The 24,889-nt window shown below is 38.0% G+C and overlaps 1 protein-coding gene across 7 annotated transcripts in view; it reads left to right on the forward strand.

The window, feature by feature from the left end:
- LOC113569818 (MAM domain-containing glycosylphosphatidylinositol anchor protein 2-like) overlaps window positions 1-24,889 on the forward strand; it is a 155,418-nt gene that overhangs the window by 37,410 nt on the left and 93,119 nt on the right. For all 7 annotated transcript variants that reach the window (XM_035524822.1, XM_035524823.1, XM_035524824.1 and 4 more), the window contains exons 2-3: window positions 12,066-12,205; window positions 22,701-22,875. In XM_035524822.1, the coding sequence (XP_035380715.1) occupies window positions 12,066-12,205; window positions 22,701-22,875 (315 nt within the window). The remainder of the gene's footprint in view (window positions 1-12,065; window positions 12,206-22,700; window positions 22,876-24,889) is intronic.

The following is a 24,889-nucleotide window of genomic DNA, read 5'->3' on the forward strand; positions in this document are numbered from 1 at the left end:
TTCTCGTCAACATCAACATCTCCTATGATTGTCCCTGTGTAATTATGTTGGATGTAATTATTTCTCAAGAGATGCAATTATGCAATTGCACTTTTGTTATTCTAACAGAGGCATTTGGTAGATTGTGGTCAAAACCATCTCTGCTACCTTGTTTACACACCAAAAAAGGAGGAAAATATGCATGTCTATACATGCAAATTTTTCTCATTGCAATTACTGCACTAATCAATTTTTAATGTGACACACTGACATGGTGTAGTAACTTTAATAGAAACATTCTGTGAACATTCTGCTTTTTTTAATTACCATGGCATTCCCTTGTAATTGATCTTATATGTTCATACTATTGTATTGATCATAACTTTTGAATTAATTGAGAGGGGAGGGTTGAAGATGCACTGGGAGATGTACTAATATTCACCATTGTTGGTGCATTTGCACACTCATGTTGTGATATAGTTCTTGTGTCCACACTTGAATAAGATGTGAATGTTCAATTTTATGTCTTTTATTTTCCAATTTATCTTTCATATTTTGTAATTTTTCTTCTCTGACACCATAATTGTAATATTTTGCATTTTCATATCTTCCTGCATCTATCTTATTTTGCCCTGGCCCATCATCACAGGTTTCTCTCTCTGGCTTTTTGCTCCTCTTGGCTTTTCTCTTTATCCTTACTTCTCTCTCATAAGACACCCACAGAGAGAAAGGAGAAAACACCATTCCTCACTCTTCAAATGAGCACCTTGTTATCATTTTGTCCTCACCATGACGCTGTTAGGGACTTTTTCCCTACCAGTTCTTTCCCTTTACTGATGTTTGATTAATGGCCTCCCATCGTTCTCCATGGAGGCGATTTCTCAGAAGTGACACGCACGTTTGCTGAGTACAAAGTGTGTGAGCCAGTGGCTAATGCCTCTGTTTGATTTGCACACATTTAAGATTCATTCTCATGACATTTCATTGTCATAGAAACATTTCACACTGCAAAAGTCTTTTCCCAGAGCACATTTATCATAATGGAGAACAAATTTAGGCAAAAAGGATGATTTCAGTCTCAGCTCTTTATTTCAGATGACATGAAAGGCGCCAGTGTTACTTGAGTTTTACTCATGTTCATATGGTTTAATGCATGGAAAGCAGTGGAATATCAGTGGAATTTTCACTCAGTAATATTGTAATCAAACAGGATCGGCCCTGCTGATTGTGTGACCTGAATCGCTTTTGGCTGTCAAGGTCAATGGAGAGAATGTGGACACTGACTCCAGGGATGTTTTTAAGCTGATATTTATACATCATACATGTTAAAGGATATATCCACCTTTCTTGAGAGGCTGTAACTATGTTTACAAGCATCTTCATCATAAGGAATCTTTTTTACACTTGAAATGTATCACTATGTCTACAGTAGCTGATGTTTTGGTGTGATGTTTATGCTTAGATTGTTCATTTTTTAATTATTTTGACATTTTCTTTATTTTAGAAGAGACTGACTGTTTTTTTTTGTTTTTTTTTAATATATTAAATGACCGGATATTTTTAGTTTATCTGTTCATGCCACCAGAGGCAGATATTAGCAAACAGCCTTACATTACATTACAATTCAAAGCTTCTGTGTTTTAACTTATTAAAACACATGCAAAGATACTCATATCTTCCTGCAATGCCTTATGTAGTATAAAACTCTTCCATCGTAAGTATAAATGGAATGTATAATATATAAATAAATGTAATATAAAAGTAAAGTATAAATGTTATTTTAAAATATACTAATTGTTGGAAATGCAACTATTACTGGTGAACAAGTGATCTCTTCATACTTTAGTCCTAATAATTTATTTTTTAATTGGCTTTATCTTAGATTAAAAACTCTTTTGTAAAACTCAAATTCAATCAAAAATCAATCCCAAAAATGAATCCCTCTGTGATCCCAGTGAAAGTATGGATTCAGGATTCGTTCAGTGTATAATCATTGGCAGTACTACTGCAAAAATACTGCAAGCACTGGGCAACACTGTTAAGTGTGTATTGATGGTATGTGGAGATATCCATTGCTCTACAAAAGACCCTCATTTTGAGGATGTGATCTCATCACACAAACACAGCATGCCACCAAATTATCTTTAAAAAAACTGACACTGAGTTTTTGAAATATTGTCTCTCTGGTCCCACTGGTGACTCTTGCTCTAAATTGCAAGTGACACACAGGCTTGTCTTGCACAGCTTTGCTAATCCTCATGAGGGTAGTCTAAGGATGTGGTTCTGGGTGTTAAAAGCCCACTAGCCTGAGCTTAGTAATGTGAGTTCAAGTAAAGAAAAGTGAGAAACACATGAGATAATCTGATGCACTCTCTTAGAAACCCTTTTCTATGCGCAGACATTAAAGGATGAGGATGAAAATGAGTGTAGACTTATAATGAACCAGCCCCGACCTTTCAGTTTGAGCTAAAATTAAGGTGCTTTTTAACTATTAGTGATTTTTTGCAATATCATTGATGGTATCAGTAAATATTCTTCAAGGATCTTATTCTGTGCACTTGGAATAGCAGAATATCGCATAATGTTTCCTTTAGCTTTGAGCCCTTAATGTGCAGTCGGCAGTCTTTACTTATTATTACATTAGTCTTTATTTATTATTATATTAAAATTCAATTGTTATAGACTGTTAGCACATACTATTTATCAGCTATCCTTCACAGTGTTCACCACTAGTAAGTTTCTGACCACACTAACTGCATATTCTCAGCACAGCATTAACACTGACATGGTAATGGCATGGTTATGGTGTTAAGCTGGTACAAATTTATCAGTCACAAGAGTAGGCCTGTGGCTGTTTTTTTTTTACTCATGATATAGTCACTATTGGGTTGAGAATAATCTGCTGCCACAAAAACATCTACAAAACAGCAGTCTGGATGGTTAACAGAAATTGTACAGCACTGAATACCTAAATGAGGGTTCAAATGAAGTGATTACTGAATGTATAAAATTTGTGATGGAAATTTCATTTTAAGAAAGAATGAACAACCCTTTGATTTAATTATGAAAACATGACCTTGTCCTAGGGTTGCATAGGTGCTAAATTAGCTGTGGCCTATGGACAGTTAACAAGATGAAAACTGAGGATGAATGCCGCTAAATTTCTTTCATAATCAAGTTGACATAATCAAGGTGACAAAGCCCCCAGCAACCACCACCTCGCTTATAACCCCCCCCCAATCCCCCTCCTTCCGCCCCCATCACTCTCCCACCATAGACCACTCCCACCCCACCCCAACAACCCCGCCACGTTTCCAACCTTACACTCCATCGGCAACTATGACATATTTGCAGCTGGAATGTACCTACTTAAAGGTCTTGGGTACAGAATAAAGGTTACTTTGGTAAGTATTTGCCAAATATATATTTTTAAACAACCTTTTGGAAAGATTGATATGAATCAAAACCTAGAAACTATGAAACATTAACTAAAGTTTTATGTTTTAAGTTTTATGTTTTAAACCATTCGTTTAATGGCTTGTAGCAAATGAAAAGTCATCCATGGTTTATGGCTTGTGCTAGTGTCCCTGCTTTTTTGCTTTGCAAGTAAAAAATAAATTAATAATTTTAAAAAACACCAGCAGTTCTTTAAATGTTTTTAATTAGATTTATTTATTAAATGTTTTTTCTCAAATTACTGAGATAGATGCTGCACTGCAATGCAGTCATGATAACTGTGAAAACATTAAAGCTAAGAGAGAAGACAAAAGGACACCTACAGAAGGTCTCAGTTCATCTGTTAAATCAGAAAGTTCCTGAGTGGCTTGTTTCATGTATTCTATTTCCCCTTCATTTGACAAAGAAGTACTTATGTCTCATACAAGGCCATAAAACCACTTTAAATGCAGCTATTCAAAATGTTTTTTCTTTCAATTTGTATCAGACCCCTTTAAATGATTCTGGACTGCATCAAGTGCATATTATACTCCAAAATCTTTTAGAAGCAATAGCACACAATTTTTAAGAAACAGAAAAGAATTGGAAAGAACTGTACAATCATTTTGAATCACAAATGTGCAACTTTAATCAATAATGTTTTGTTATGCATATTAAAACATGACACTTGAAATGCTAGGTATCACTTGTTACATATTAATCGGTTCTCTGTTAACCATAAGGTAATGATAATGCAGGCTACACTGAAAGTTGATTTACATCAATCACTTTTCTTTGCCTATGCTGAAAATACCTTATCATAATGCTTATCATGGTGATAAGACAACATTAGAGAGAGGGAGAGACAGAGAGAGAGAGAGAGAGAGAGAGAGAGACAGAGACAGAGAGAGAGTGAGAGAGAGCAGTTTTGCTTTTGTTTCATTTAGTGTCCTAGGTGAGATCACACCATGACACCCCCCCCCCCCCCCAAACCATGCACAGACACACAACACAGTTACCTATGGTACATTAGTTGCCTAATAAGGACTCTGTCGAATCGTAAACACAAACAATACATAAAATAAGCAGTAGTCCTTAAAGGAAGAATGATCAACCTTTTCATTTGATTACAAAAACACAACCTTGTCCTAGGGTTGGATAGGTGCTAAATTAACTGTGGCCTATGAACTGTTACCAAAATGAAAACTGAGGATGAATGCTGATAAATCTATTTTATAATGAAGTTGACATTATTAAGGTGACAAGACCCCCCTGCAACCACCACCCCCTCTTATAACCCCCCCCACCAAAGACCCCATCACTTAACCACCATAGAGCTCCAACCCCCCCCCCCCCCCCCCCGGCCCCCCCCCCCTTTGGTTTCCAACATTTCATCTTATGTTTTTGGGTTGCTAGCTTCAAAAATCCAAGGGGGTTATACCCTGTGTAGCATTAGAAAATATTCCCCAGCTAGTCATAACCTCATACATTAATGGATCTTGATGCAATAGCTAGCTAAAATGATATCCCTTTATCTGCTTGATTCTCCTTGTCTTTTTCTCAAATATCCACTATATGTATTTGACCTTTTCATTTTTGATGGTGATGCTGTTCGTAATGACATATCACTGATCCACGACTAACTGATTGCTCATCTCCGCACCTTGCCCAGTCAGTCAAGGTTCATGTTCCAAGACTAAACCAGTTCAGCTCAGAACAATATAGCTTGTAATTATTCTTTTTTTTTTTTCCATTATTTAATTTTTCTTCACAAGTCAGACATAATGGTAGACATTGCTGCTGTGACTCAGATACCCAAGTATTATTCCTCATATTTGTTTAGAGAGAGCAAAGATGCACACAACTGTATGTTATTTTGTTACATGTTGTTTCACGGAACTGTAGAGTGAGTGAGGTTGTCAGACTCCTCGTGCTTTGACAGTCAGCCTCTGTGAAATGGCTGTGGAAGGAGGGATAGTAGCACAGTGAAAGGGGTCCCTGCAGGCATTACCGCAAATTGAAAATGTTTGAGTTTGTTTGTGTGTGTGTGTGTGTGTGTGTGTGTGTGTATGCATGTGGATGAGTGTGTGTGTGTGTGTGTGTGTGTTTGTGTGTGTAGATGTGGGTGTGGGGGCAGGTGTGGCTGTTCCCCTCCCCTCTCCCACCTCAAGCATTTGCAGCTCTAGGCAATTGCCTATATCGCTTGTCCCAGGAACCACTGCTGACAAATAGAATCTATTCATGGTGACTTGTGTGGATGTCCAGGTGGATAATTCAATTGAAATACATTTTGGATTCACTGCACAGCAGGAATAATTCTGCTTGATGGATATCCCATCCAAACCTCCAAATTCCTCTTGTACGCCTGCTACCTCAGAAGACAGATATTATTCGATTATGCACCATGCATAGCCTCCAAATTTTTAGCTACATGAGAGATTTGTTTCTGCCGTAAAGTGTGCAAAGAACATTATCTTTCTACATGTCTACTGATCCCTACCTGTCAAACAAGTTTATGTCACAGTATTAGATATAACATTGGGAGTTATTGTCAAAAGATTTATGTTATTGTTTTTGCTTTAGTGTCTTCTTGTTGCTGTTATTGTTGTTTCAATTATGATGATGATTTGACATTTCCCTTTAAATTGTAAACAGTGACTGAAACAAGTACTTAAACAGTGATGCATTCCAGATGTGTTTTTAATATGGGAATCAGACCAGTGACATGAGTAGACCAGGAGTAAGCCTCAGTTTGGATGGACCTATCCTAAAGCATGTGCTGTGTCTGCACAATTACATTAACATTTATCTCCCTCTTTGCCAAGATGGGGTAATGAAGTGCCTGAGGCTTTGGCAGGGATTAGCCCCACACTAGCCCCTGCTGGGGTTATGGATAGCTCAAGCTAAGCCAGTGGGCAAACCCTGCGTTTTGCATGCATTAAGGCCACTGATAGGATGATCACTCAGCATCTGCCATTTGCCAGGCAGTCATTAGAGAATTGCTTGGCACTCAGCACTACATCTATTTCTTTGAAGGAAAACAGTCTGCCTATTCCCAATCTTAATTCAATGTTTAGATCGCCAACCAGACGATCGTCAAAGACTTGGCCTGTTTTAGCCTATCACTGGAAGAGTTAATGCCCAAGCCCAGGCAACAGGGGTCTTATCTGCTGCCGCAGAAGTCCGATTACTGTTGTTCAGGGACACAAACCCAGCACAGCAGGCCAGTGGTGCCAGAATGCTAGCAACCCTGGACTATGGATAGCAAGCCTGCCATGGCTTAGTCATACACACATCTCTTTTGGTGTGTTTGTGTGCTATGTGTGTGTGCGCTTTTATATGTGTCTGTGTCTTCTCTTTCTTCCCCAAAACCAACATACTCTCAGTAGAGACTGTCATGTTTCACTTGGTTGTAATGAAACATACTGATTGATTATTTCATATTGATTTTGTGAATGTCAGGAGAATGAAGACCAGATCTGTATTCTCAGACAACTTTATTACATCCTTTTTGGAACCAATACTTTTGATTACATTTAGATTGTTCTTTTTTTAGAAAGTTTGATCACTGCAAGCTTTTCAAACTGCACAAAAAACATTGCATTTGAACTATTTGCAAACAAAGATCAGTTTGTTGAGTGCAGTATAAGAGAGATAAAAACTGGCTGGTTTGATGATGTAGAACGGACATAGATAGTCACTGAATTTGGGAATGATTCAAAATTATTATTGTTATACATTATAAGATGATAAGGCTATATTTTAAATCACTGAATGAAGTAGTTGCCGGACATTAATATGTTAAGTTGGTGCCACAGGTATACAGGCTGGAATGTCCTTTCCCCTCCTCAGCCACTGTCATACTGTGCCCTTTAGCAAAGAAGTTTTTTTTTGTCCAGTAATACAGAGACATGTCACATGGTATGTTCTAAATATACATTCTCTGGTTTATACATTTAAACAAACAAATATAGGTTATATCAAACACATTACGTTCTGCAAGGACATGTTGTTACTGGAAAAGTTGGAAATTCAGCACAATGATACCTGGTTGGTTGCAATGGCTCTCATCACTTCTCTGACAACAAAAAATTGTCCCCAATTTAATGACCTAGAAAGTCCTTCCCTCTAATAAGCTGCTGTGCTAAGCAGTATTAGCTGGCTAACTAAAATTTTAGCAGCCACAATATAGATGTCAATTCTTTTCAATTACTTAACAATGGTGAATATTAAAGGATGAATTTCAGTTTGTACTTGTGAAGGTGTCAGGTTTCTTTGATTAACTCAAACAAAGGTGAAGGTTTTTTTTAAAGAAATGTGCACTTTTTGAATTGTGTACTATATAGCTGTTATTCAATAGAACAAGTTTACGACTGAACCTTGAGAATGAGGACTGATTCCAAATCAGTGGTTCTGTGTAGCCTGATGATATTGTATCACTGGGAATTTAAAGCCAAAACAAGGAAAGACAGCCTGTGATTTTGTTTACAGGCCAAAATCACTAACATCAGCACTGTAGTGCAATACAATCTACAATGGACCTTACTAGCAAGCTTGCTTTCAGCACCATGGAGAATGACCATTAGAAAACTCACACACTACTCCCTTGACTCCACTTTACTCCACTGGACTGCTTTTTCATGATGCCCAGGAAGCAGAAGTAATTGTAACCTAGCGCAGGTCCCAGTTGAAAGTGGTTTATTTTTGTATTTGGTGGTGTAATATTGTTCTGGACATAGTAACAAGGTCAACATTGGGTACCCTCTATTGCAATTTATAAAATCTACATAGCACTTGCTGCCTATACCAGGATACTGTAAACTTGATCTTACAATATGCTGTCTCAGCCTTGCTGTGTTACGACATGTAATGAGCTTTTATACACTGTATATGCTACTGCTAAAAATAGCTGCCTAATCCCATAGAGTCATCCATGCTGAAGTTATTTTTTGTCACCAAATGAATATTTGAATTAATAGTCTGCTGGGTTTGACTTGAAATGTTAATGAGTAAGTTTAGGCAAGAGCAAACATCAAACATCAATTAGGCTTTCAGTTGCATGAAGAGAAACCAGCACCTTTTAGTTTAATGAAATTTTTTGCACTTTAAAGGAAGGGTTCTGACACTAAGGTACACACTTTGACATTTATCCTTGTTTGTAAGTCAAACGTGGGTTTCTCCATGATGCTTTGAAGAGATCATCTTGATGGGCACGTATCTCAGCAGTTTGATTACGATTGACTTTTCACCACAGCTTCAAACAAATCCCTAAATGTCTACATAGTTCAATCACTACTGCAAAATTCAAGCCATTTGTATTCAGTCTAGCTGCTGCCCTAACATGTTCAGCCAGTTCGAAGTTATATAATATGTCACCAGCTGACACTACATGTCATAGCAGGTGTCAGCCATCATCAACAAAGTATCAACCATATCTTGGTTTAGATCTGCACCATGTGTGTTTTTTCACAGGGGTTCTTTAGTTGGTGCTACACATTCTATGCGTTATTTAGAATTAAAATTAATTGTGTCATGCATACTTGCAACACATTTCCAACTTAGATGATGATATATACAGGAACACAAGAAGGCTTATAGAATACATTGTTTTTCCTTTTAGCAGAATAAATAAATCTTACATTTTGCATAATCTGTGCCTGTTGCAGACTTTCTTTTTCTCACACACATACACTTCAACATGCATAGCACACAAGCACCTACACATAGAACTAGAGATTAGACAATAAGTCGTGCATGAAAGACTAACATATAGATGTACTTGACTTGTAATTGGAAGGTTGCTGATTCAAGCCCCACCACTGCACCACTAAGGCCCTTAACCCTCAATTGCTCAAGTTGTACTCAGTTATATCTGTAAGTCGCTTTGGACAAAAGCATCAGCTAAATGCCGTAAATGTAAATATAGAGACATATACATTCACGGCAGCCTCAAATTTAACTAAGCCTATTTAGATTTCAATTTGGCATCCGGAAATGCAGGTTTTCATTTTGTGTGAGAATTCTCTGGTGGGAGTTTGTGTCCTAGAGGTGTTCAGACAGTAAGGAAGTGATGTTACAGTTAGAGCTATATGCAGGGACACAGCCAGGCTTGCATTGGCCTCTTCTCTCCTACTCTCACCAAAGTGGGACTGAACTTTCCAGCAGTGTTTACTCTAAGGTCTGACCTGCTCTCCAGCCAGCCTAACCATGTCCTACATATATCCAAATGAGTGAACATGAGCACAAGGAACTGACTTGTATGGTTTGGACATAAACTTGCAGCATGCATGTGTGATGTGTGATGACAGACTTGACATTGGTTAACCACTGACTATCAGCATTATGCTAACAGCATCATCCTTATTGTGATCAGAATTCTATATTTATTGTGACTTTCAACAGTAGGAGTTAATAAAGAATTAAAATCAATCTTGCTATTTGAGATTCAATGTAATTGAGTTAGCTGACGAGGTTGTAATTCAGGTATTGGCAAATGTGTGCTCGTAACCATGAAGTGAACTTAGAGAATGCTAATTCCCATATTGATGCATGTGTATTTCATCATTGTTAATCACCAGTACCCTTCCAGTTTGCTCAGACAGCTTGCTCCTCATCTTGGGACTAAAGGCATCTATCAGGGATGTAGGTTTAGTGGAATAAAATGTATTATACCTTATTTGTGTGGAGCCCCAGGGTCACATTCAGACTCTCCCTTTGTCTTAAATGCCAGTCTAGTGTGAACCCTCTCCATTATGCTTTCAAATCAATTCAAATCAGTTCAATGGAAGAACAAAGACCAGTCAATACATGGAATAGAAATCATGACAATACACCACTTTTTAGTTTTGATTAGTTTATGTGTGATTTGTTTGTGGTATGAACATGTGTGATTTATATGTGGAAGCATTGACAGTGCAAAGCAACAGAGCAAAGCAACAGGAAAGAGAGTTCTCCATCACCTGGTGCCTGGGAAAAAGACAGACAGCTTCCATGGGCCTAAGGGAGCCACCTCTCTCCTCTTGTTAGCAGCAGCAGAGAGAGCCCCTGGGTGGCCTTCAATTCAGGATCCTTGTTGGTCAGACTTCTCGTACCAGAGAAAGAAGCAGCATGGTTCCCTCTCACAAGTCAACTACATAAATGGAGCTTTCATGAATTAGTAAGATGACCAAAGGAAAGGTGAAGAGAGGCTGCCTCACCTTGTATCACCCCTCATCAGCAATGCTGTTTCTCCTTGCTGATCATCATCATCATCATCATCATTATTATCATCATCATCGTCATCATCATCATCATCACCATCATCTTTATTGACATCATCAGTGTGCAGCTGTGTTGCACACGACAGTGTCCTCTACTGGCTCCATAATTAAGGGCTCGTTTCTATGTCTTTGTGACTAAACTGACATCTCTGAAATTTCCTGGCTTATTCCAGAAGCAATAAGCATACACCATCCACATGCAGAACTGGTGGTCAAAAATATCCACTGGTCAAGAATAAATCTTTTTATTGTCATTGACAGGGCTAGCAATGTCAAATAGAACAGTGTGGTTTTATATAGATATGCTTTAGGGTGACCAGAAGAGCAGTGCTTCATTATCAGATTCCCAGACTTTGTTTTAACATGGTTAAAAAGCCATTCACATGATTTTATGTCCACACCAGCCCATATGTGAATGTCAGCATGGTTGTAAAAGGCTAAGATATTTATTTGTTTGTAATATTAGAGTAGTGAGATGAGCACTAGTCTCTCTCTCTTGAAGTTGCATAAGCAGTGCCACTTGCCAGTTGAGGTTTTGGGAGTGAGATAGGAGTGGGAGTGCAAAACTCTTCCCTTTTCTACATTCACTTGAGTAAACAAGACTCACTGCCATTGCTGAGTTCATGCTGCTGTTTTGCCCATACACCACATTCTCCATCCTTCTGGCTTTTGCCATTACACTCAAGCCTCCATTTTGGCCCTGATATGGGGGCAGGATACAAGAAAGATGAGAGTAAAGATGAGAGTTGTTCAATTAGTGCTGCTCCTGCCCAAAAGATTTCTCTCAACGTGGGTTTAGAGTGTACTATTTAATTATTTTAAAGAAACACTTACAGACATCCTGTCATGCTTCACTATGCTGCGTGTAATTCGTCTGTTATTATGTTAATCTCTCGGCTCTTCAAACTGTAAGGTCCATTTCAGATTTTGAATTTGTCAGTTAGGTAACTGGGCATTTTTTGAAAGACATTGTGTGTTCATCTTGTCTGAGTCACACTTTTCAACATCCTCAAAAAGCATGAAGTACATCAATTGGGCTACCAAAGGTTGTTTATTATGCTCTTTAGTAAGGCCTCTGTCTACTATTAAAGGAAGCTGTGCGAAATAATGACACCTTGTGACATTTAGCGCCCCCTTTACCATGTCCTAATGGACATTGGTGCAAATGTTGCTTAATACTACAAATTATATAAGATCAGCACAACAGGGAGAATAGTGGAAAAAAAACAAAACATGGTTGTTGAGGTCTGTCACTGAAATTGCATCCGTAAATAGAAAATAGTAGCACACCTAATACTTCAGGGTTTCATATTTATCTTATTCCTGGTTCCATTCTTACTCACTGCTGTTGAGGGTTCTGTTGGTTACATTTTGCTCATACTCTTCCCACAGCTCCGCCCACTGTGCGAATTGTGCACTCTGGACATGCATGTAACGTGGAGGAAGAACGCTATTCGGAGCGGGTGTACACCATCCGGGAGGGCGAGACTCTGGAGCTTACCTGTCTGGTCACTGGACACCCTCGGCCCCAGGTGAGACTGTGCCCCACTGGTCTTACCACACTGACTGCAGCATTGTCTCCAAATTACAGCATAAATTAACATTCACTTTATTATTGCCTATAGGAGTCTGTGTAAAAGCATTTCAAGTTCCTTATCATTGCAAGCTGCACATTATTTTCATAAATCCACTTGCAAAATGGGATCCATAAGCATCATCAGTATTCTCGTGTCCCCTGTGACATATCTTCCTTAGTAAGAACCAGCCGTCCCTGTAGTGAACTCTTCATAGATGTGCTGTTTATCACATTCACAGTTGGGACAACAAGTAATTCTCCTGCAACCCTGTGGACTGGAAGTGGTGCCTGATTACCACTGTTCTGTGAAAACAATCTTTACATGTTAAACTAGCCTAAACTTCTCTCCCCTCCATCACCACCCTTTGCCAAATCTGTGCAATTAAGATATTAATGGAAATGAAGATGTCAGTTTTATTTATTAATGTTTTAAATTATCAGGCCATGGTTGTAGTGATCACAGTGTCCTAAATTTTCTCAGGAGAGGCCAATAGCTGCTCGGAGAGATGGCTTTGTGCTCTAATCCATTCTGGTGCACTGGGTCTGCTACTCACATATTTCCCAGTTGACTTTGCCCACACAACGTACCGGATAAACACCACTAACCCAGAATAAATCCATTTGCAGGCGCTAAATCAAGCAGCAGTTTTTCCCTTTTTCCCCTCGGCAAATTTGTTTCACTGTAGGATAGGTGGTGGGGTCTGGATAGTGGTGTTGTTTTTGCATTGCTATGAAGAAAAGATTAAGTGTATTATTAGAAAACTGTAAGTATTTGCAGTTGAGCCAGAACTCATTGTGAGCCAGAACTCATTGTGTCTTAAGAGCTTGGCATCTTGTTTGATTCTTTTCTGCCTTGGAGGCTCTTGTTTTGCTCACAGCACAGGGGATACAGTATAGTGAGTGTTAAAGCATTTCTACTACCTGCAAAAGAACAGTACTGTGGGCAGCAAACATGCACACTGCAGTACACTGAACAGAGTGTGCAGCTGTGCTGAGGGGCCATTGCACTCTTTCAGCTCACCTCCGAGGCACAAAGAGGATGTTTTAGGTATAAAGCTAACCGTGTGCTCCATCACCTTGGCAATTCCAGTACATAGAGCAACATATGCCATTGCAAGAAATATGAGATATCAGAGATATCAATATAATTATATAAAAATGACTTGATATTAATATTTTTATATTCTTTATACAAATCATAAAAACAAGTAATGATGGTTTTATTTAATGACAAACACATAGAGTTACACCTGAGACCTCAGACAACAGTTTTCTCCAGCTGCTGATTCACTTTGTGCAACAGTTCTGAGGCAGTCTGGCCCATTCCTAAGATCTATTCTATGTGTAGTTTTTGACATGTTTGCCACATTTGACAGTGCAGCATTTCAGTGGGACTTGGCCATTCAAAAATACAGAATTTGAAACACTGTTGTTTATTTACTTCTTTGTTTAGGAACATTGGCATGTTGCATGACCCAACCTCCTATGAGTTTTTAGTTGACTGACATTCTGCTGTAATCTGCTGATGCAATTTAAAATTTAGTGATCCCTTAGTGACTGCAAGCTGTTCAGACCCTGAGGCAGTAAAGCAACCCCAAATCTTTATACTGTCTCCACCAGGCATTGTAGTCAGAATTAAGTTTTTCCACTGGTTTCCAGGGTTTTCTTTTAGATGAATGTAAGGCTGTGTACATTTACCAAAAAGATCATTGTTCCACTAGTGCTGTGGCAGTTGGGTTTAGGGCAGGACAAATACACTAGGCTATCCTCTGTTAATATACTTTTTTCATCAGTGACTTTGTTTAATTATATGTTTAATAAAATACAGCAAAATGTCATTGTTGGTTATTAAATCAGATTACTTGTTATTAAAACTTAGATGAAGATAAAGTCTTTTATTTAGTTATAGTCATGCAGAAATATGGATAAAAAGCATTAAGAAATGGTGAAGCTCTAGCATATATGCGTATGAAATAAAACTGAAAAGTAATATATTACCCAGAATAGTGTTTACTGATGCATAACTGTGACCTGTCAAATGTTTATTTTGTTATTTTAATCGGGTTTCAGGTTTTTTGACAAACATTTCACAAGGTTTCAATGGTCAAAACCTTCTGTCACTGCAGTGTAGCAACCTTTTTGGAGTCTGTATTCTCATTTGATCTTTACAGAAATTCTACTTTCTGAAATTTTCATTCATTTACAGCTTGTTTAGCAAAGAAAAAATTCTCTTTCAGCCTTGACCAAGAGGTTGTTTTGGCAGTGAGTTCAGTGTGCTGGTTTGATAGATTTAATGAGACATGTTAGTGTCTTGGGGATTGACTCTGCCCATTTACCCTAATTAATATTTAATTTTCCTTTGATCAATATACAGCCCATTAATTTGCACACTCCTGCACAGGACTCTTATGCATAATAAGTATTGATTCTTATATATCATTTGAAAAGGTGAAGCCCCTTGAATTAGTGCGATGCTTTGACATGCAATTTATCTACTGGGTGCTACTGAGCCATGGCTCTTTTGCTGCTGTCTTCCCTCTTAATTAAAGTTTTAAGAAGAGAGTGGAGGAGAGATCAAAGTTCCACTATTTTAGTGGGTAGGGAGCAAGTGTCTCCTTTGAAATCAAATCATTAAGATATCCACTTAGATGCAGCAATGGGGAAGGCTTATGGCTCATCACTGCAGTGCACCAAGGGACTGGGTTCCAGTCCATGGGATTTTCTCTTAGAATGATGTGGAAAGTTTTCATCAGAAGGAGTACATTAATGAGATGTTACAACTTGCAGTCTGCATTAACTGCTTCAGTAGCTGTGTTATCTGTTTTTATTAAAACTCTCCACACTTCATTCAGTTTTAATACATCAAAAGTTTCTTCCAGGCAAAAGAAAAACTCTTCAAAAAGTGGAATTATTGGCTCCTGATACATAACCTCAACCTTTTTATGAGCACTCATATATAATCTCATATAACATTTGTTGAAACCAGTTTGAAACCTCAATAACAAAAAAATACACATTACAAACACTTGCTACCTTTTCCAGAAACCGTGGGAAGATTTATTTATTTTTGCAGTAATAACAGAAGCTTGATACTATAGGCTGTAGTTGTGAGCCCTTGTCACATGTTTCTTGTGTATATCCTCTCCCAAGTCTGTGTCCTGTGTGGAGGGATAGCTAGTTTACTAAATGCATTCTAAATGAGCAATGAGCAAAGCACCGGTAGCGCACACAGTACATGGCCCATTTGTGCCATACTTGGCACTTTCATCAGCATTTAATTCCTTTCATGTCATTCGATATGCACACACTTCAAATTAGCCAACCTCCTCCAGGGGGCTGTCCTCAGATGGAGTTCCTGGATCCAAGCCAACTGCATCAGGTGGCATCTCTTACTGCAGGCTTTAGCTGTCCTCAGACCACCATGGACCAGACAAGACCATAGAGGCAATTTTGCAAAAAAGAGAACATGAGTCATTGCACAAATGGCCAGAAAAGGCTTTTCGCCTATCTTTGCATTTAAATCATGATAGAATATTTTAATGTAAGTTCTAATATGACAATGTTCCATTGTTGCCTGGTTACACAGCCATGTTCTCTTATAGGATGGCCTCTACTGTGCTCAGCAGGGCATCAGAAGACATGTTACTACGACAACAGCAGGTCTGAGGAAGGAGCTGTGTCTCTTGTGACGACAGCTGGAGTTAGAGCTATCGGTGTTGATTAGAATCTCAGCAGGAGCTAGCCTAGCCTGCTGGCCTCAATTCTCACAAGACTGTGGTGCCAAGTCTCCAGTGTTCCTGGCTGCTTAAGGTGAAATGGGACAAACCATTACATAGTTTTGAAATTCCTGAAACCATTATAACAGTGAATTAGCCATTAGAATTTCACACACCTTCATAACAATTGTTTCCACTTTATGTTTACTGTAAGATAAGTAGATACATAGTGAAATGAGGGGTTGAAAATTCACTTTGATGTTAGATGTTGAATCTCTTGTGTATATGTATATACATGTGTGCCTTGTTCTCAGCTGTTTTTGACAATTGCTTCTGGTGGTCAGTAATTCTGCATAAAAAGTGGGGCCAAGATTCTTCTCCCTGCACTCATCCGTTACTATTCACCAGCAGTGCCAAGTTCTGCTCCTGATGGGCTAGAGCCTGGTGCAATTTTATTTCCAAGCTCTAATGCTCCTAATAAACCAGCTTATTAACTCATGCATTGAATGAGGAGTGTTAGAGCAGGGAAATCACCAAACTCTGCTGGACTGGTCCTCCAGGAAAAGGGTTGGGAAGCCTTTCCCATCTGTCTCTCTCACAGTCACTCTATCTCTCTGTCCTTCTCTGTCTCTCTGTCTTTGTCTGTCTCTCGATCCCAACCTCATGCTTTCTGTTTGAGGTCATGCTGTAATTATGACACATCACTCTTCGCCTTTTTGCTTCAATTACTAACTCAGGTCAGGTTCAACCAGCAAAAAGCATGGAGACAGCAGGAGCAAGCTAGTGGACACTGATTGGTGAGCTCCACATCACAAGCCAGAAAGCAAACAAGGATGTGGAGCAGGTCAGCTTCACCTCTGCCACCTGTCCTGTTACTAAAGTTGCAGCCTTTCTTGTGTCTATGGACTGGTCTTGGTTTTTAGAGACCAGTTGAGACTGAAGAATATGTGATGCACAGACAAAAACCCCTATTCCATTCTTGTTGTCATGCCCAAACCAGTCTCCAACATAACAAAACACTGTTCTTTTCCTTTTCTCTTTTTGGAGTGCTTCAGCTGCTCTTATTTTTGCTCATCATCATTGCTTGTTATGAGCACAATCAGAAAGCCACCATTATGCTGGAGCTCTTGATGATGAGAATGTGTAAATTCCCAGGCCATGTTGCCACTAATAGCAGGCAATGGTGTGAGAGTTATGACTGTTTGTTCTGTGATAATTGCACCCAGGCCAGCAATGCTTTGTCTAGCCTTGTTTTTGTATCTTTCATTATTTTCCCCTGATACAGCAAGTGCACTGCAAATTTGATGGACTAGTAGTTCACTTAAGTTGTAGTTGTTTATATAGCTTTGACAGTAGTAGCTCTATTTTTCTGATAATAACAGTAATTTTGTTCTGTTGTTCTTCTATTTTTGGCAGTTTTCATAACTTGGCTCTTGTTATCCCTAAGTGCATGTGGTTCCAGACTTACAGAACTCAGTGGGACATACTGATTCTTCTCTACATTTGTGTCCAGCAAAGCCCCCTCCAAGTGTCCTGGCTTTACTGTTCAAAGTTTATTAATACCTTCTTGAATGCAGAAGAGAGCTGTTCAGTTAGAAAGCATTATGTGATGCTGAAAGAGGACTAATTGCAGCAGGTGGTGGGAGAGATTTAATCCCTGTTCATGTCCAGGCATGTGCAGTTGATGTTTCTGCAATCACACAGAGTATATCAATTAGCCACCATACCCACAACCCATCTATCTCACATGTTGTCAACCCCTCTGATTTGCCTGACAAGGGATGGGGTCCAACTTTATACATATCAGGTCTTAATCTGAGACTGACATTGAGTATAGCAATCCCAACACCATTCCTCTCCAAAGAACTAGAGCTGTAATTTTGAATAGATATTCATGGCTAATATTTATATGCTCCAAAATATAACTTATGAATATAACTAAATGAATGTGACAAAATATTTTGATCTGTCTTTTGATTCATAGAAATATCTACTTAGTTTTGATTTACTACACAGAAAAATGACAATGATTTGGCATTGCATTTCCATACTTGCTTTCGAGAGTCCCTTCTCAGATATCTATCACCAGGACTGGCATGGGAGCTGGAGCCTGCATAAGAATTCTAGGTAGTTGTTGAGGGCACAGGAAAAGCTCAGGGTAAAAACAGCCTCCAGGCCTAAAACTTTAAACGCCAGATAAGCTGGTGTGTTTCTATGTTGCACTTCTCTTTGAGAAACCATAGTGTATTTAAGTTTCACCACTTAATGTCGGACCAACAAAATATTTTATTCATGTAGTGCCTTTCTTTACTCAAAGGAGAAAGAAGTAAATGGGATGTATATTTACATCTATAAAAGTGCGGGGGGGTTGCATTTAAATGGAGATGGTAAGCACTTCAGTCAAACAGCCAAAAAAAACCTCCACAAAGTTTCCACTTTATTTATTCTCCTAACTTATTTAAACAATTGCCTAAGAAGTAACGTTCCCCACAGTGATTGTTCTGAATGCTGAAATGTACCGCAACTGACACTCATGTGTCTTAAATGGGAACTCATTCTTGTAAGAAATCAATCACCTGCTGAGCTGTGTTTTAGCATATTTGGATTATGTGTTTTTCCTTCAGTCAGGGTTGAGCCTCTCTTCACTGAAAACACTTGAGTTAAATACTTTACAAGTCAGATATAGTGGTTGCTCAGCTATATGAAGTCAAAGAATCACTTCAGCTTTTCTTTTTCTTTCTTTTTTACTATCTCAGTCCATTATGCATACACCCTGACCCCCACACCCTCCCCCCAGGACAACTTTAATTGTAAGTTGATTTGAATTAATTATTTGTGCAGTTACACAGCCTTAAAATCCGTTGTACAAAAATCACCGCATATTTATAATATCCCCCACCCCCACCCCAACACCAATATAAACACAGATAGACATAAAATTGTCAAATATGCATAATACTGTTCTCTATCAGTTATTTTTCTTTTAACAGTATATAGGTTTTTTATTATTACAATATGTTATTTTCTTTTTTACAGTAAAAAATAAAAATAAATGCAATCAAAACAAAACACTTTAGTTAACAGTTGAGCAAGACATTGTTATATTTAAGGCATTAAAAATTGAATATTTGTATGAACTTATGCATTTGTTTTGTAATTGTAGCTGTTTGTTTTTCTTATGTGATGTGTTCTTTCAAGAAGCTTGTGTGATCAATACCTCTTATTTAACAGTTCTTTAAAATTATTTTTTGACTATTGCTAGGCTGAGATGTAGAGGTAATGTGCTATTAATTTGTATTTTTAATATGTTTCCAAGTTTGCAAAGATTTGGTGTTGGAGGGACAGTCAGAGTTCTGAAGGTTTTTAAGAAGTTGCCAGAACTGTCTGAGTAGTGGACATGTCCAGATTGAATGGAATTAATTATCAGCACTGTGAAGATTACATTTTGGCAATCCTATGTTGGGTAGAATGTGTTCTATCAAAGATTTTATATCAAATTAGTTGAATATTGGTGTTTGTTCTCATTATAAATATATTATTGCATATTTCAATCCAGAAATAATTGTCTATTTTAATACAAAGGTCTTCTTCCTATTTACATATTTGTATTGTGATATTTGTATTTGTATTGTTGAAACGTGCGGCCCGAGTGCCAAAGGGCGTGGAGCAGGATGCAGGACTCCCTTAACTTGGACAAACATTTATTTACATAAAACATAAACATGAAAGTGGCACTTACATATAATACAAACAATAAACATAGACACACTAACACTAACGATGTTTAACACAACACGATCTAGACAAACATAGTTTCGACTGTTACGTTTAAATACAAACATGCTACATCAAGAATGACCAACACACTGCACACTTTGACAAGGGTTTATATACATATAGACAAGACGAGGTACAGGTGTGTGCAGGCGTGGCCACAAACAAAAAATCCTCCCATTGCACATGGCGGGCCAAACCACGTGACTCGTGGGAGGTGAGCGTTCCGTGACAACTGTGATATTTAATTATTATGTAATAATTTTTATGGAAAGGGCATACAACTTGGATAAAGCATTTAATGAGATGATGAGTTTATTAATTCTTTCCAAGAGTGGTGGTGGTTTCAATGTGTTATGAAAATGTGTTATAGATTTCAGTAAACTTTTAATTTAATACTGTAGATATTGCTTCTTATATTTCTGTGTCAGTTCTGTAAAACGTATGAATGTGTTGTCTTTCATAGTAAATGTGTGGTTTTTCTTGCTATTTGGTATTTACAAGAGGTAAGATGTTGATTGTAAAATCAGGATTGTGCCACACAGGTGAGTTCATTATAGGTGCCAAAGTATAATTATATAATTGTATAGTTCATGATAGGTGCTAAGATTTCAGTCCAGCTTTCTAAGTGCATGGGAGAATATTTGGAAGCAGACAAATGTGTCAGCTACAAAAGTGTCGTGCTCCCTAGCTCAAACTTCATCTCCCAGCATTCATCTGTTGCCAGCTCCCCTGTCTATTCCGTACCTCCACTCTTCACACTCTCCAGATCTGTCTCTTGCTCTGTTTTTGGACCTGTTTTGTTGCCTGTTTATTATCTCAGCCTTACTCCTTCCTGGTTAGTTTGCCTTGTTGGACTGCTCTCTGGTTTTGCACACTCTGGACTGTTTTTCTTGTTTATCCTTTCACCTATTCCTTAAGTTCTGGCTTCCTTTCATGTGGATACTGACCTCTGCTTGTTGTACGACTCTGAATCTAGATTACCCTTCTGTAAGTAAAACAAACCCTGATGTCTACATCTGATTCTGATGTGGTTTGTGACAAAAGGTATTTACTGAGTTAGTTTCTCAGATGTATTCACTCAGACCAAGACTCCAGAGTTAAGAAATGAATGTCAGGCTAAAAATAAATTTGACACCATGAGGATCACGGTGAGGATTCAGTATTCTCCAGACCTCTATCATTTTGGAGCTACACTGGAGCATGGAATCCTTACTGAAATTTCATCAAGTTCACTATGTGCAGAAATAGACTCTGCTTGAGAAAGCATGTGAAGTCTACTTCTGCTTCCAAACAAGGTGCTATTTCTATCTAATTGGATACAGCTCTCTTTCTGGATATATGACAGTGCATTGCTCACATCAAACATAGTGTAATTTCTATTTCATGGCCTGCTAACCTTATCCCATATTATGCAATGACTACAAATTGACTTGACGGGAATTCAAAGGTAATGGTAGTGTCTGGACAAACCACAGCACTGACATGGCATTAGGCAGACAGATTACATACAAGTCATTGGTTTCACTGTGAATCACGTGCAATATCCTGGCTGTTTATTTGCACATTCCTTGCTTTTGCACAGTATATTCCACAAAATCACAAGGCTGCTAGAATTGAAAAAGTGGTCTGACTGCATGCAAGTTGCAGAGAGAGATCATTCTAATGATTTGGATGGACTCCGAGATGAATGTAGACCTGAAAGCTTTTGGCTGGGGAAAATGCAGGCACTCCCTCCATGTGTTTAGACTTTTCAGACCCCTGGCTTGGACACTCGATGCTCCTCCCATCCTTCCCTCTGTTCAATTGAGACAGCAGCAGTCATTGTGCTTTTGGGAGGAATAGTGATAAAAATAAACAAAATGTTGTTAAGTATGTTGTAACACTTCTTACAGAGCTGTCACCTTGAGTCACACTGTGTTTGGAGTGGGCAGCAGTAATTGAGGGGTTTAAAATGCCAGTGAAATTGAGACTGGTATTGTCAAGCCAAAGCGGCACTGCAGTCCCAAAGGACTCACACTGGCATTAGTTTGACAAACAAGAGAAGCACTCACATTAACACTGTCACACTGGTTGTGCCTCAAAATTAGCCTTAGCACACCAGAGGAAGAGTTTGTTCTCCATCTTCAAAAAATAAGTGTTATAGGCTTGTGAAAGTGGCAGACATACTTGTACCTATGCACAACTTATAACCTTTTTTCATAAAAATCAGTAAATTTAGTAAATTTCAGTAAGAATCTGTATGTTAAACTTCTTTTAAACATAACAAAATTCTAACATATAACATAATGGTATTTGCATGAATCAGGATACCAAGAAGAACTATAAGCTACATGACCGGCATTGTGAATGACAGTAGTGGGCAGCCTAGTAAGAAAGTAATGTGTAGCCTAGGACATATGCCACAAAGGAGGGTTTAGGAAGGAGAGCGCTGTCATCCCATTTTAGGCACAGGATACCTGGGTTCATTACATAAGTGAAATTCAAGTTTGTTGCTTATTAGACCATTTGCAAACTAACAAAACACAAAAGTAAAATAGGATAAATGGTTAAATGCATAAAAATTAGCATAAAAGAAAAAAAACACTGGCTCTAAATACAAATCTTTTGACAATGAGTAGGGTAAACCTGGGAAGATCCGACAACTTTATAGGCAGAACACATTTTAGCTTTCTAGTGGTTTATGTATTCATTCATTCACCATGTGTAAGAGTATCTTTGTTGTAGTCACAATGCTTTTGATATTCACTATCTTTTGATTTGCTGATTATTCAAAGAAATTATCAATTTTTCTTGTGTGACGTGTTCTTTCAGGAAGCTTGTGTGATCAATACCTCTTATTTAACAGTTCTTCAAAATTATTTTTGAAATAATTTCATTACTTCAAAAGACCTTTTTGACTACATTTTGATTCAGTCATATTAGATATTTACATGGTTGTATTTCTGTTTTTTATTGTAGATTCGATGGACTAAGACAGCAGGCAGTGTGTCAGACCGATTTCAGGACTCAAGTGTGTTCAACGAGACACTTCACATCTCCAAGATCCAGAGGCATCAAGGTGGACGCTATTATTGCAAGGCGGAAAATGGCTTGGGCTCGCCAGCTATTAAGTCCATCAGAGTGGATGTCTACTGTGAGTATCAGAGTGGATATCTACTGTGAATATTCCTCACAAAACTGACAAAAAATTGAAACCATAAAGATTGGAGTCCTTCACTCCTTTAAATATGCAAAATATTTATATGGCATGTATAAATGATATGCCTTCAGTTAGGGTTTTATTGCTTACTCAATGCTTATGGAGCCTAGAGAACATTATTCCAGGTATATTAGAGGTACATTGCAGGTATATTTAGCAGAGCTTTTGGTGTCGACAGCAGTGGCTTGGCTGTAGCCTTGTATTATTTCTTGTATTGATTAGTGATTGACTGCTGCAAGGTGCACTTCACTGTGCTTCCAAGGCTTTGCCCTCAATTACTCCATGACACCTCAAAATCTGCTTGTGGCTCACATATTGATGACTTTATTGCTACACCAGTAACGTCAATGAAATAGTGGATTTTATTTGTTAAGGACAAATATTTGTACAAAGGCCTAACACAGAAGCAAATTGTTCAGGAATTAACTTTGTTACTCACACTGTTTATAGCAACTCAGTGCAGAGACTTCAGGCAGAAAATGAGTCTCTTTTGTAATGATATACCTAGCTGCATAATAACAAACAGATGGATAAGTGTCGTTGCACAAAGGTCAATGTAAAATTAAGCTATTATATATATATATATATATATATATATATATATATATATATATATATAAAGAGAGAGAGAGAGATTCAAAATTGTATATATATATATATATATATATATATATATATATATATATATAGAGAGAGAGAGAGAGAGAGAGAGAGAGAGAGAGAGAGAGAGAGAGAGAGATTCAAAATTGTAGTAAACAGGATGTTTTGGACAGCAGTCCTTCATCAGCTGTGCAAGCAAAGTGCTCCATTATATACATTATATATATAATACACTAAGTACAATAAATACAATATATACAATATATGTATAAATACAATAAAATACAATAAAAAGCCTAAAATCTGATTCATAGGAGAATTAAGCACCCTGTCCAAAGAGGCACTAAATTTTTACAAAACCAGAACCCCATTTTTTTTTAATGTTAGTGCTAAGATTGTATATGTTTAAAACATAAAATGATTAGATTTGCAACATTGCACATATGATAATTTAAAATTAAGACTCATACATTTAAGGTGTGTTTTTGTGTGGATCATTAATCCCTATCAGTTATGAATGCTTGAAGCATCTAAAGTTTTAATTCATCTCATGGTCCCCGTGTCATGCACTGGACTATTCAGCATACGAGAATTCTTACGCTGCCTGTTGTTTGGCCTGAGTGAGCATTCAGGTGGCTGTGACTTTAAGGTATTTGTTGCTTACATTTAGGAAACATGTGCTTAGATTTTGGCCTGGAAATGTGTTTTATTGCCCAAATATATCTAATAAATGTGACAGCCAAAAGAACATCTGTTACTCATCACCTGGTTTCATCAACACAAACACACAGGGCAACAAAACAGATACAAATATATCAGCCTCTGTTACTGGACAGTTGTTATTTTCAGTTACATCTTTCCTATCTTTAACCAGGTAACATGGTAACATTAGAGTAAAGCTACACTGAATAAGACACCAGAGGTGACAGAGATGAGGATGTATGGTTACTTAGTAACAGGGTGCTTTCATCCGGTAGCCAGAACCTCCCCACTCTGTCTGTCAGCTCTGATGGAATACATTCTCTGCTTTTCCCCAGTTGACACATAGGTTCCTTTCCTGTCTGCGTTAGATTTCTCTTTTTTTACTGTGGTCAGTACACAATGTTTGTGCTTTTTTTTGTTGTTCTGATGCAAGCTTAACCGTAGAGACTAGTGGACTGACAATTGAAGGTTACTGGTGAAAAGCACTGCATTGTGCTAACTGTGAAAAAAGCATATTAAAGTGCTCCATGTGAAATCTCCTGTCAAAACCTTACCTGCTGTGTAAAGGTAAAACTCAAATGGTTTTCTTTATTGTTGAATATGCCACAACTATTTCCATACAATTCTGGCTATAAATAATGATCTC

The sequence above is a fragment of the Electrophorus electricus genome, chromosome 3 (genome assembly GCF_013358815.1).
Source record: "Electrophorus electricus isolate fEleEle1 chromosome 3, fEleEle1.pri, whole genome shotgun sequence".
Taxonomy (NCBI): domain Eukaryota; kingdom Metazoa; phylum Chordata; class Actinopteri; order Gymnotiformes; family Gymnotidae; genus Electrophorus; species Electrophorus electricus.